Raw genomic sequence first — 14413 nt, 5'->3', positions numbered from 1 at the left:
CGGCAGCATTTATTTTAAGAAAATATCTGCCGGGTCCCACATGAGCAGGCATAAACTCCGCCCCCTCTTTAAAAAAAAAAAAAAAAGCTTTATGCCCCGAATCAGCACTTTAGTAACATGAAGCAGAGTCCTGCACGGTCTGATTTTCAAGACCCACTCCCGCCCCGCGCAATACCGAACCCGCCCCGCCCAGCCACCCGCACATATTGACAATTAGTCCCGCAGCCGACCCGACCCGTCGGCACAAGATCCGCAAACCGACACGAACCCGCATATCCTATGAGCAGTGAAAACATGCAATTATTAGCACACGCAGCTCAAAAAGCGTGGGATGTTGGTTATTTTCTCTATCTGGGATGACACCTAAAGCCTCCCAAACGTTGGATTTCACTCTTGAGGAAGAGTTATTGACAATGCTGTATCCTCCGCTAGAGAGCTTCACCTCAGCCATTTTGAATGTGGCGCGCTCAGCAGCAGATTGATGCGCTGCAGAGGTTATTATTATGCGCGGTCCCGTGGGGGAGAGGTCTGAAGATTTAAACATTACATTATAATTAATTTAATATATTTATTATGCAAAACCCGCGACCCGACCCGTGTCTTATTTTTCTTTTACCCAGAACCAAACCCGATTTATTTTTCATCTTTTTTTAAATACCACCCGCGAATCACTTTTTTTGCGGGTTTCGACGGGCTTCCTGTCACTAAAGTGCTGATTCGGGGTTGTCACTGTCACTGCCCGATCTGCCGCTCTGCCCGATCTGCAGTGCGTATGTGCGAGATGGTCCGCCATATTGGACAACTCCGGACGGCAACCCAAGTAGGACACTTGACACAGTGGCTTTTGGCAAAGCTCAAAAAGAAAACTCGAGAGGGATGAGTTATTGTTATTACAACCTGACTTCACCATTATTTTACAAGTCTTTTTATAGTTTTTTTTTATTTAGGTTTAATACAGAATAAGTGAGAAATGAATTTAACTTCTGTTAGACAGCTATATGCCATACATGTTTGCATACATTCACAGTAAATATGTATTCAGTATGATAGCTGTATGTACACATACTAGGGAATATGTTGGTTGCTCAGTCTTGTGAAAAGTAAAAGCAAGATCAACAGCATTTGCTCTCAAGACCACAAAATCCTATGTACGCATACCATGCATTTACTGATGTGCACTCTGTGTAGCTAAGATGAGAGCAGGGCAGCCTGTCTGAAAGGAGATCTAGTGCTATTCAGAAGATGAACAGGTGAACAAACTCATTTCTTATCTGGAGATGGAAAAGCAGCGGTCTCTTTGTTTGGTTTCTAAAGATGTATTGGTCCTTATGCAGAGTGCAGCCTGGGAGCTTTGTGTGTGTGTCTGTCTTTCCCTGACGCCACCACTGTGACTCTGTGACCAGAGTTTGATATTACTTTAACTGCTTTGTGTGGCAGCTGGTTCAAACCCCTATTGACTTTGCCCACATACCCTCAGGCACAAACACACACTCATGTAGAGACTCTCCTTTCCTCAATGTTATTTTAACAATGCCCCCCCCCCACACCCTTATTTTTGACGCCGCTCGTATAGACTGTGTGCCAAGAGAAGGATTAGTGTTTTATATCACTTCTGACATTCTGCTGGATCCCCCTGTGGCTCCAGTTTCTGTGTGTGGACATTGGATGATTTCAGCACAACTTCCAAGCTTGTTGTCGCCCTTGCCTCTGGAGGGATGTTGGCATTGCTGTATCTGAACGGCCTCAATACTCCAATTCTTAGCCATTAACCGGCTTCTCACTTACAGTCACTGACTTTCTGCACTCAAAGTCTTCACAGCAGCTGCCAACTTGTCACAAACATTTGCTAAGAGGGCAGTTTCCTAACGAATCACGTTACAAAGTTATGTTTTTAGATAATCACATGCTCAAACAGAAAGGTTCAGTGTCTCTTTAAACCCAGAGCTGCCCATCAACATGGTTGCATTACTTGGAAAATAATCATCCTTTTATCCAACTCTGCCTCCATTCTTCCACTCCCCCCCTGTGTTTATTAGTTAATGAATTGCTGCTCCTGAGTGCGATGGGAAAGGAAAACAGGCTGTCTCCAGGAGGCAGCCGCTCGGGTTTCAAAAACACAGGCTCCTGTTGCTCTGACAGCCAATTTATCCCAGCCTGCCTCACACAAAAGGCCACATCTGGTCATTATAGGCCACGGACGAAGGACAATGTGGAGAGGCCAAACCAGATTTGTTTGGTTTATTAATGAGTTGTGCTGCTGGAGCTGTGATCTTTGGAGTTTACTTAAAATCTCAGATAATTTTAAATGACTGCTGGATTGGTGACTCATTATCACCTATTAACTTAAATTGGGAAAGAGACGTGTGTAAATCAGCAGATGATTTTTTTTACTAAATCAACTACCCAGTACTAACACTTTTACAACCCTTATTTGAATCATTAGGGTCTGAAAGTCGTTAAACGAGGCAGGGCTTAAGGGAAAACTCAAGTGTGCACGCTCTATGTGCTCTATGTCCTGCCTCCAGCCTGTATCAAATGCTCTTTATACATCCATGGTAATTCTCAGCTATACAGCGTGCCATGTAACTGTACTGGGCTGATCATAAAACTTAAGCTGAGTTCAAGACAAAACGGAACTAATAATGTCACGGTGTGCAAAGAGGACACTGACAGAACAGCTCTGTAAACACAGCCTTCAGGTGTTGTTGTTTGAAAGCCCCGTTTTATTCTATATACCCTTAATCGTGCCATAGAGGGGAAATGTACATTGTGCATTTGACCCATCCTAGTGTTAGCAGCAGTGGGCTGCCATTATGTACGGCGCCCGGGGAGCAGTGTAGAGAACGGTGCCTTGCTCAGGGACACCTCGTAGCACTTGGTCTTTTGGGACTTGAACCGGTGACCTTCCGGTTCCCAAGCCAAGTCCCTATGGACTTCGCCACCAGCGCCCTATATATCCCTTTTTTTTGTCTTCTTTTTCAACTTCCATCTAATAAATAAGTACATGTTTTCCGGAGGTGTTCAATGGAGCCTTCTTCAGAATGACCCTGACTATGAACAACTCTTTTTTGTTCTTGTTTTGTTCTTTTGAAAATTAAAAAGGAATATAACCTTGAAACACATTCCCATACTAATAAAAGAACCTTTTCTGAGTCAGCCTTTAGATAAACGTGTGTTTCTGTTTGCAGATGCTGACCATGAAGCAGCAGCAGAGGCCATAGAGAACATGGCCGACGCAGTCACACACGCTCGCTTTGTGGGAACCGACCCTGCCAGCGATGAAGTGGTCCTTATGAAAATTCTGCAGGTACAACATGTTTCCTCATTGGAGCCTCAGCTGTCTGCACCAACCTGATGGAGCCCGGCTCATAAGGTTGTCTCAATCCAGCCTTCCAATAAAATATACTTTTTTTAGTTTTAATTCTTTAGTTTTTTCTTAATAAGGTAAGTTTCTATTATGTTTAATTAAAAATGTGAGAGAGAAGTGTACATTTATTTTCATGGTAATTCAATGGCTTTCCTGCGGCCCTACAACATACGTGTAGTTGGAACACAAGTAAAAACAATGCTTTCTTATTTTCTTGGCTCTCTAGGTCTTATCTCAGAAATGCTCCTGTAAGGACACATGTACAACGTAGTATATGTTTACTGTTTACAGAGTATATATTAGGAGATATACACATTTGGATCAGATTTCAACTGGAACCTGTGCCGTTTGAAGTTTTGGGTTTAGTAGTTATTGTGCTGATATGCTACAACAAGAGTAGATACTACTGCTGCAGATATGAGAGAAGTGCTGAAGTGCAGACAGTATAAGCATCATTTATTTTCTACACCCCAAATACTAATTTAAACCTGATGAGCATAATATTTCTTCTTTAAAAAAAACAAAAAACATTGGTTTTGCAGAGTCTGGAAGAAGGCAAAACAACATTCTGTGTTACTGTTTTATTATCATTTTAGTTTTATTTATAAAGTATCTTTAAAGTTTGCCTATGGTAGCATACATTGTGGTGTTCATATATTCTACTTATGTTCATAAATCCCAGCATTTGCTTTGGCAGTGATGCTTATGCTGTGTATGAATGAGTGCTGTGGAGCTCTGTGCTTTGAACAGTATGTGTCTGTGCCGATGTGGCAGAGCGAGCTCTGATTCCTCCACAGTGTGTGTTTGATGACATTGGTGTGATGCTGTGTTTCAGGTCCTCAGGACTCTGCTGCTCACACCGGTCGGAGCCCATCTGACCAACGAGTCGGTTTGTGAGATCATGCAGTCCTGCTTCAGGATCTGCTTTGAGATGCGTCTGAGTGGTGAGCAGCAACACACACTCATCCACATCCATTTCTGCTGCGTGTCCTTTCAGGGAGAGCTGATGTTAGATTGTATGCTTCAGTTACAACCACATCAACGCATGCTACACACTTTGTTTAGTAACTTCTATGTTTTGTGTGTATAAGCTTCTTCTGTATTTATTTATTTAGTTTTGGACCATCATGTAAAACAGTGATTACAAACTTGGGGGGTCAGGACCTCCAAATGGGTCAATATTAATAGTAACGTGAATGAGATGAGGAATGGCATAGAAATATAATCAGGAAAATGCTCTGTGGAACAAAAGGTTTTTGCCAGACTTCTCTAGAACCATTTATATTATATTGTAAAATACTGAATGCTTTCACCCATCATGCCTTTGAAATGTTTTAAATTCAACAATCAGATGGTCAAATACATCAGTTCATTTAAGCAGTAACAAACATAATTACATTGTTCTTGTTTTTCTTATACTATAATGATATTATTTTGTATTCAGAAATAAATGAAACACTCATCTTTTAAGAGTTGCGACTTCTCTTGCTCCTGCTCTCTCAGCTTTCGTTGGGACTATTTATTTAGTTAGTTATTTGTTTAAAATTTCACTTTCTCTGCTTTGCTCGCTCCTCTTTTTCCTGCAGCTTGCTTCTAATGTCTGTTTCTTCTCTGTGTTTGCAGAGCTCCTCAGGAAATCAGCTGAACACACACTGGTTGACATGGTGCAGCTACTGTTCTCTAGGTAAGGCCAGTGGTTGATGAAGATGGGAGCAGCATTAGGTTTAACGTTTGAATGCTGACGTGTGTAGGATTCCCATTGGTTCTTTCTGATGGACTGTCTGAGTGAACTATGTCATTCAAGCAAAAAAATACTTCTAGAGTTTAACATTGGATGCTGCTTTGGTGTTTCTATCTTGAACAATGAGTAAAGAGTGGTTTCAAATCCCAACTCTTAAGTTACCTCTCCACAGAGGAAGAGCAGGCTGCTGCGCTCTTCATCACCTCTGGATTACACATCATCAGTTTCCTGCATATATCTGTGTCTCAGGCCTCATTATTCCCATGAAGCTCATGAATTTCATTTTGCTCTCTGCACAGGGTCAATGGGCCACTGATCCATAATGCCATAACATGATTTCTCCTTTGGCATTTAGCATAAGGGCTCCTCTCTCCCCATCACCCCCCCACGCAGCAGCCAGTCCAGATACATCAGAGTGCCAGTCACATTCAGTCACAGACAAGGGGATGAGCCAATTGAGCTGCACAACACATGATCTGCATACAGATGAAGCTACAGCTCCCAGCCCCATAAATACTAAGAAGCACGCACGCACGCTCGCTCGCACGCACACACACAGACACACATACAGAATTAGCATTGCCAGCGATACCAGACAGAAGCAATCAGGAAAATCTGCTACAAAAAAAATCTTCCTGCTGATCTGAATGTGAAGGAGCACACCTGCAGAACAAACAGAGCTCAAAATAAAGTTCTGGTGTTATTCACCTGCTCTCGGCAGACGGCATGTCTCCAGTAGGACTATTTGACACAAGATTTATCACAAAGTGATAGATAATCTTCCCTCCAGTACAGTCCAGTGTTGGTTTTTGCCAAGCTTGTCGCCATGCGCAAATGCTCCCTCCAAGCATTCTCGGCCTGTTTTCATTTACTGGGAGGACTCTCGTATGGCACCTTGTTATCACGACTTTGAAAGGTTTTACTGCGCAAGCATGGCAACAGAGAAGCATGGCGGCACAGTCGTAAACAGAGGCTCCCTGTACCACATATTGAAATGTTGTGTTGGCCTAGTATTACTTCCTTCTGATACTACACACACACACACACACACACACACACACACACACACACACACACACACACACACACACACACACACACACACACACACACACACACACACACACACACACACACACACACACACACCCCACATCTCATTTCCCTCCAGTTCAACTCCCAGCCCCCACTTTGCCTCAGACCCTGGATAATAGAGATGTGAGAGGGTCTGTGCTGCCCCACCCCCCATCGGGGAGCAATGAACAGCTCTAAGATTGCCTGCTGAAAGTATTAGGCATGTTAATCTGTTGGACCCACAGATCATCCAATAATCGCGCTCGCAAGACAACACTCTATTAACGCCCAGTCAATGGGGGAGGGCGCAGGCCCCTCTTATTTTTTGTGTTTGTCTGTGTGTATGTGTGCGTGACAGCTAGTGACATCTCATTTTCCTGCAAAGCGTTAAAGTCCACAGAAGCTAGTGACACACACACACACACACACACACACACACACACACACACACACACACAGAGATATTCCCACCCTGATATTGCCTTTTCAGAAGCACCTAAAACAAGTTCCACATTCCTTTTGGATTAATTGTTTCTTCTGTTTTTTGTTATAAATCAAAAATCTCAATCTTGATGGAATTTCGGAAGCTTGTCATTTTTCACAATTTGCTGACGATATACAGTATAGACAAAATGATTGATTGATTGATACTTCAAATAATGAATCATAGTTACTGGCTTTTAGTTCCCTAGTATGGGTCCAGACTGACCGACACAAAGGAACCAAATAAATAGTGCTAATACTTAGTGCTAAGTCAGATGAACCTGACACCAGCTTCTGCTTCATTTAGAACAAATCCTATCTAAAAGCTTGTGAATAACAGGCTAAGCTTTATATGCAGTTGGATTCAAATGATGAACACTCTAAAACTAAAACCAAAGCCAAAATAGTTAAGCATTCAGGTAACTATTAATTTCACATCCAATTCTGAAAAGTCACCTGATGAGTTGAGTCTCACTACATTTCAACATGTGTCTGCTTCACCAGCTCATGCTCTGTGAGGTTCACCTGCTCAGTTGGGTTTTGTTTTAGTTCTGATGGAAATGTGCGCTGCATACATTATTTATTTTTCTCCATGATGGAATATGGACCTTTTTTAAACTCATCATCTGAACCATCAATTACAAAATAAATGTTTACCTGCAAGTTCTTGATATTCATTTTCCTGTATCTACAAGAGGAAGCCTTTCCCAAACATGGTCTCAACTGAACTATGTGTCGTTTCTTCCAGACTACCACAGTTCAAAGAGGAGGCCAAGAGTTACGTTGGTGCCAACATGAAGAAGGTAAGGAACTTCAATATTTCATTTGTATTTCATCTGCTAGCTATTATTGTTCCCTTATTCACAATTTCCACTCTTGGTTTATCTCACTGTCATTGTGTTGTTTTTAACTTTTCTGTCTTTTTATTGTTATCCAGGAAATAGCATGTTAGCTGAACATGTTCAAAAAAACCAAGAGCACCAATTATTCCTGCACATGTAATCTGTTGGTTAAATGAACAACATTCATGCAACAAAATAATTAGGTTTCAAAATCTGGATACATTTTTAATCGGCCAGTCCTAATGATCCTAATCCTGTCTTCTGTTCCTTAACACGCAGTATCCTCTAATCTAATTTCTCTCCTTTTATTTACATTTGGAAACTTTGAGTTGTTTTGGTTTGAGCTGCCCATTTCTCTGCCTGTTTTCCTTTCCACAGACCTATCTTCTTTCCTTCGGGTCTTATTTCCGCAGGGGTTGACTTATAAGTGGGATTTATGGGTGGGCTTTGGGTTGCTATTCCACTTTTCAATGTTTTCACGCACATTTTGAATGCCTTTAAATCATCACTGAATCAATTCCCTTTAAGCTTTCCACCATGACACATTTTAGTTGCTCTCAACTAATGAAAGTCTGAACTTTGAGATTTAAAAACATCCTTAAAGGCAATTTGTTACCAATGTCCCCACCTCAAGTAGAAGTATTGCTGATCAAATGTAAGGCTTGTCTGGGCCAGGCTGAGTGAAAAAGACCACCACACTGTTTCAAACACTTACTCAGAAATAAATATTTTGTAATGCAACCAATTTTTTCGCAATACTGTTGAAAAAGTAGCGAAGGGCGCTCGCTGAAATGCATGCTGGGGTACCAGCGCCAAGTGTAGTAGCAGTAGTATAACATGTGAAGTTGAATGTAAAGATGGACACTTAAGAAAATGAGACTGAAGATGGAGATATCACACACTAGAAGAACTTATGCCGAGAAGAGTGTCGTTTGGAGGTTTTTTGGATTGAAGAAATCTGACGTGGACCAAACAAACATTGATTACAAAAATGTTGTGGAACTAAAATTAATCCCCGAGGAGGTAACACAACTAATTTACTCCACCACCTCAAAAGAAAGCACTTATTGGAGTACGAAGAATGAATGAAAATACGATGTGCTTCAACAAGCAACGCTGGTGTTTAAAGCAAAGTCGAGTTAAGTGTGGCTTGAAGACGCATTTTTTCGGGGGACTGCCTATGATAGGAATAACGTTTAAATGTAAATACATTTCCAATCATTGAAAAATAACTACCATGATATACCATGATAATTTTGAAGAATACCGTGATAAAGTCCCTTAATTCCGTGGACTAATACTATTCATTGCATAGGTTTCATTAAAATAATAATGGCCTATTGATTCACCTATGTGGACTCATACACTGGAGATGTGGAATGATGCACTAAACTCCAAAAAGGAACCTCTGCCCACTGTGACTGTTATGTGGGGCAGTTAAAACCGGGTTCAGCTTTATGCATGAAATGGTAAAAGATTGATCATAAATGTAACTCTTTTACTGCGTGCCAGCAGTGTTGATTTCGTCAACAAAAACTATGACGAAAAATGTTCGTCAACAACCTTTTTTACATTTTTTTCTATTTTACAAATAGATTCTTGATAACGAAAACTTTGACGAAATGTATATTTAGTTTTCGTTGACGAGACGGGACTAAGGTGTTAATGGTGGACTATCAGACATTCAAAATGCAGGGTATTTTCCCCCAATTGTACGTCTTGTCTGTCAAAATGCATCTTACGTTTCTAACTTGCAATATCATTATTTCCGCTCTCTTCACTCCAGAAGAGTGATCTCTCTGTGTGCGGGGGGCGGGGCCTCACTCTCTCTGTGTGCAGGGGGCGGGGCCTCACAGACACGGTGCAGCGGCACACAGAGATCTGCCGCGGACGGAGCGTTCAGAAGTATAGAGACACTCTACAAGGCTCGATGTGGACAAAGCTCGTTTGCCATTAGTGTTTTCGCGTTGACACGAGTAGAGTAGTCTGTCCAAACAGCCGGCCAAAAGGCGTCATATTCAGTCGGAGAAATGCACAATTTTCGACTTCCTTAACTCGTAGCTCTGTTGCCCCAATTACGAGTAACGTTATCACATCAGGTTTGCAGAGGTGGGAGAAGTACTCAGATCTTGTAGTTAAGTAAAAAAATACCATAGTGTAGGAAAAGTTCCTCAAGTAAAAGTATTCTCATCAAATTATAGTGAAAGTAGCAACAGTAAAAGTAGTCGTTGTGCAGATTGGTCCATTTCAGAATAATATATATGATATGTTTTATAATGATTGATCATTAAAGTGTTCTCAAAGCTGGTAAAGGTGCAGCTAGTTTGAATGACTTTGTATACTGCAGGGTAGCTTGTGGATTTACTCCAGCTGGAACTAAAGTCTGATTTTAAGACCTGATTATATTTCACATCATTCATCCACATCTGTAAAGTAACTAAAGGTATTAAATACATGTAGTGGAGTAGCATTACACCATTTACCTCTGAACTGTAGTGGAGTGGAAGTACACAGTAGCAAAACATTTAAATACTCCAGTAAAGTACAAGTACCTCAACATTTTACTCAAGTACAGTACAATATGTTAACATAATTATATATATTTCATTTATTTCACATTTATATAAAGCAATTAATCCAGTTAACAATTTGTTCGTTTTTCCCTGTAAAAAATAACAAAAAGTAAATACAATAATACCGTTAAAGTCCCGGATCGATAAGCAGTATCGATAAAACTAGTAGTACCGTAGAAAACCTTAACGATACCCATCACTAGATATTACACAATGAAAGTTTTAAGAGAGTGAAATGTTGCTTTACGAATTTCAACACTTGAGGCTGTCACCTTGATTCCAATGTAAGAAACCTATATTTGCCTAACTGAATTGGTTTAAAGAGAGAAAACATTTTGACTAAAAGTTGACTAAAATGTAATTTTCCATCGACTAAAAGTAGACTAAAACGTTTTGAGTTTTCGCCGACTAAAAGTAGACTAAAACGTTTTGAGTTTTCGTCGACTAAAACTAGACTAAAACTATGAAGGATAGAAATGACTAAAATGTGACTAAAACTAATAACCATTTTCGTCTTAAGACTAAATCAAAGACAGCTGCCAAAATTAACCCTGCATGCCAGTGTACAGCCGTGCCCAAAAGCTTTTGGAATGATTCAAGTATTGGTTTTCACAAAATGTGCTGCTTCAGTGTTTTTAGATTTTTTTGTCAGATGTTACTTTGGTATACTGAAGTATAATTACAATTATAAAACGGACAAGTCAAATCAAGCAATCTGATTGGTTCTTCGCCGTGATATACTGAGCGTATACCACGGGTAGAATTGTAAGTTACTTTTCACAACAAGTCAGTATCCCTCCACGTCTGAGAAAAACAGTAAACCGTTGGGCTGAAAAGCAAACTGCAGGCAGTTTGCTTTTCATACTGGAACAAGAAAGCAGCGGAGAAGTAACGGGGCAGAAGCCCTCCTTTTTGACGCAGCGGTCCAGACGTAGACATCAAACGGCAAAACATATTCAGTGTGCAGTTCCTTTGGCATTAGGGCAGGGATATCTAGATACTTTTGAAGGTTTAACATAATGAATTGTGCTACTTTTAAAGCAAGCAACGATGTTTTCAAATCTGTAATCAAAGAGGTCCGCAAAAACGCTATCGACCAATCAGATTGCTTGATTTGACTTGTCAGTTTTATAAGTATATTTAAATTTCTTCCGTTACGAAACAAACTTACAAAGCATAAAATGGAAACATTTAAGATTAACTTCGACCTCCGGGGGGGTCTTACTATAATATGGAGGAGTGGATTGAGCAGTGCCTATCTCCAGAAAAAAAAGCATCTAAAGGACGACATGCAGAGCTACGTGAAGAGCAGGTAGACCAACTGGAAAAGTACCACCATTCAAAAGCTTTCTGATGCGGGTCTTGAAACAAAGCAGAGAAATTATGACCGTTAGTGGCCACAGGTGCGAAAGCTCTCTCCAGAGCTACTGGAAGCCCAATCTCGGGGACCGGAGAAAGTGGAGCAATATTCTCGCCACGCCAAGCAACAGCCTCGAACAACCTCAACCTATACAAGTGACCACGTAAGCCATGCTACTGATGCTGGACAGTTTTTCAGTGGATGCAGAATAAACAGCAACATACACATTCATGTAAATAAACGGCCAAATAATGGATCAACGCTCTCTGTCTAATATGTTCGCTTGCTATTATTTTTGTTGCTTTGCGTCGGGCCGAACCACGCCCCTTAGCTGTGATATAATGAGCATATACCACGGCCTGTTGTGAGCTATTGCTTAAGCATTTCACAAGTGTCAAAGGCTTTTATTGACAATTAGATTCAATAGTCAATATTTGCAATGTTGACCCTTCTTTTTCAAAACGTCTGCAATTCGCCCTGGCATGCTGTCAATGAACTTCAGGGCCACATCCTGATGTGATCCTTTTGTTTGTCCACCCGCCACTTGAAGATTGACAAGTTCTCATTTGGATTAAGGTCTGGGAAGTTTCCTGGCCATGGACCCAAAATGTCTATGTTGTGTTCCCCGAGCCACTGAGTTATCACTTTCGCCTCATGGCAAGGTGCTCAATCATGCTGGAAAAGGCATTGTACGTCACCAAACTGTTCTTGGATATTGCACTCGGAGGATGTTTTGGTACCATTCTTAATTCAGGGCTGAGTTCCTTTGCCAAATTGAGTGAGCCCCCACTCCCTTGAGAAGCAACCCCACACATGAATGGTCTGTTGGCATGACCCAGGACTCATGGTAGCGCTCACCTTTTTCTTCTCTGGACAGGCTTTTTTCCGGATGCCCCAAATGAATAAGAAAGGGGATTCAACGAAGTGGCTTCTTTGCTGCCCTTCTCGACACAAGGCCATCCTCCAAAGGTGCTTGCTGGACCTACTTGGAGGCCCTGAACCCTTCTTCACAACAATTGAACCCCTTTACTTGAAGTTCTTGATGATCCGATAAATGGTGGATTTAGGTCCAATGTTACTAGCAGCAATATCCTTGCCTTTGAAGCCCTTTTTTGGCAAAGCAAGGACGACGGCACGGGTTTCCTTGCAGGTTAACAGAGGAAGAACAATGATTTCAAGCACCACCCTCATTTTAAAGCTTCCAATGTGTTATTCTAACTCTATCAGCATGACAGAGTATTCTCTAGTCAACAATCTCATCTGTGTTAATGAGATAATCACTGACATGATGTCTGCTATTCCTTTGTAGCAGGGCTGAAATGCAGTGTAAAATGCATTCTCCAAACTTTTGGGCATGGCTGTAGTAGTAACGCGAGGGCAACAATGAGTCCATTGCACACTGGAAACAGAGAGAAGACTTCATGGATGAGGTCTAACTAGTTGGTTTATTCCAGGGGTTTATTCCAGGGGTGCCCACACTTTTTCAGCTTGGGAGCTACTTTTAAAATGACCAAGCCCAAATTATCTACCTACAGTCCCCCGGCGGATAAACTGTTGCACGCTTACAATAATTGCAGCGCATAATAGTGCGCCGCATTTGCGATTCGGATGAGGAGGTGAGGCCCCCTCATAACTGCATGAACCCGTATGGCACAATACAGCTCAGACTGGCTTACCTGTACGTAAATCAAGTGGCAAAAGCCATAGTAAGGATGGATGATAGGCTAACTTTAAAAAAAATAAAAAATCTTTTTTTTTTTCAATGCCATGTGATCTACCCACACTACCTTTGCAATCGACCGGTCGATCGCGATCCACGTATTGGGCACCCCTGGTTTAGTCCAAAGCTGGGCTGGGATTGGATATGACATCTTACAAGCTAGACACTGTACAAATACACCGTACCTCGAGTTTCCCTGTTCTGTTTGAATGGCTGTGGTAATGCTGTTGTACATGTAGTGTTGATGTGGGACCTCAGTAATGAAGTAGCAGTAGTTGCAGCAGTTTTGCTTTTTGCATGGTGTCTGCCGCCCGCTCACACTGCCTGCTAATTGGCTGGCTGCACTTTCTCTTGTGGTTGGAGCCTGTAGTGGCTGTGTCTGTGCCCCCCCACCCCGCACTCTGTTTGGACCCCCCCTGCCCTGCCACCATGCACAAAGATGTATGTTCCAGTGTGTTTTGTGTTGGCCCCAATGCTGACATGTTACCCACCACTAATCACGGGCACATGCCCCTCCCCTTCTCTTCTGAGGCTTACAATATCATGTGGAAAAACAAACGAGTGCAGGTAAGGAAGATGGCTTTCCGTGTTAAGGTGGGAGATCTCTCCCTGTAACTCTCATTTGAAGACATCACTAAGTTTGACCTTCTCTAAACTAGGAGGAACATCACATGTGCTGTTTTTAAGAAATGGTTCTGGACATTTGTTAGCAAGTTAAACCTACCTCATTATGACATGTCTGTGCTTGTGATTGCTCACATTAAATGTATATTATAGGAGCATTTTGTTTTTGATTCCACCACCATATGTCGGAGTTGCTGCATATCATGCTAAGCATTTCCTCTCAGCTGTTGCAGGATAAAGCATGTCTCAGTTGTCTTTTTGTTTGCTTTTGTAAGAAAGTTAAGATAATGTCACACTACAGATTTAAAAGAGTCTGAAATTCTAAACGAGAAGAACTTTCTCTTCATGTTGTGTTTGTATGTGCATCTACACTTTTGCGCAAGTGTTGTTACTTATGATAATTATTGCAAATCTGTCTTTGCTTCAGATGTTGAAATGACCTTTACCTGCATGACCATAATGAACTGTAGTTAAGCCAAAGAGTTGTGCACTGAAATGATGTAAAGAATACATTTATATGTTGCTACTTCTTTCACATTTACATGAGTACTCCCTAACACCTGGAAACACATGTTCACATATATTATGATAGGAGTTCCATATATTCCCTTCATGTTCAAGCACAGCTT

General features: G+C 41.4%; 1 protein-coding gene across 3 annotated transcripts in view; it reads left to right on the top strand.

Moving 5' to 3' along the window:
* The window catches only part of gbf1 (golgi brefeldin A resistant guanine nucleotide exchange factor 1), a 149134-nt gene that overhangs the window by 81705 nt on the left and 53016 nt on the right, over nt 1-14413 (top strand). For all 3 annotated transcript variants that reach the window (XM_079689598.1, XM_079689599.1, XM_079689600.1), the window contains 4 exons: nt 3189-3307; nt 4203-4311; nt 4991-5051; nt 7414-7468. In XM_079689598.1, the coding sequence (XP_079545724.1) occupies nt 3189-3307; nt 4203-4311; nt 4991-5051; nt 7414-7468 (344 nt within the window). The remainder of the gene's footprint in view (nt 1-3188; nt 3308-4202; nt 4312-4990; nt 5052-7413; nt 7469-14413) is intronic.

The sequence above is a fragment of the Notothenia rossii genome (assembly GCF_949606895.1).
Source record: "Notothenia rossii genome assembly, chromosome: 6".
Lineage (NCBI taxonomy): Eukaryota > Metazoa > Chordata > Actinopteri > Perciformes > Nototheniidae > Notothenia > Notothenia rossii.
Note: the sequence above shows the minus strand (reverse complement) of the source record. Positions and strands in the feature narration are given on the sequence as shown.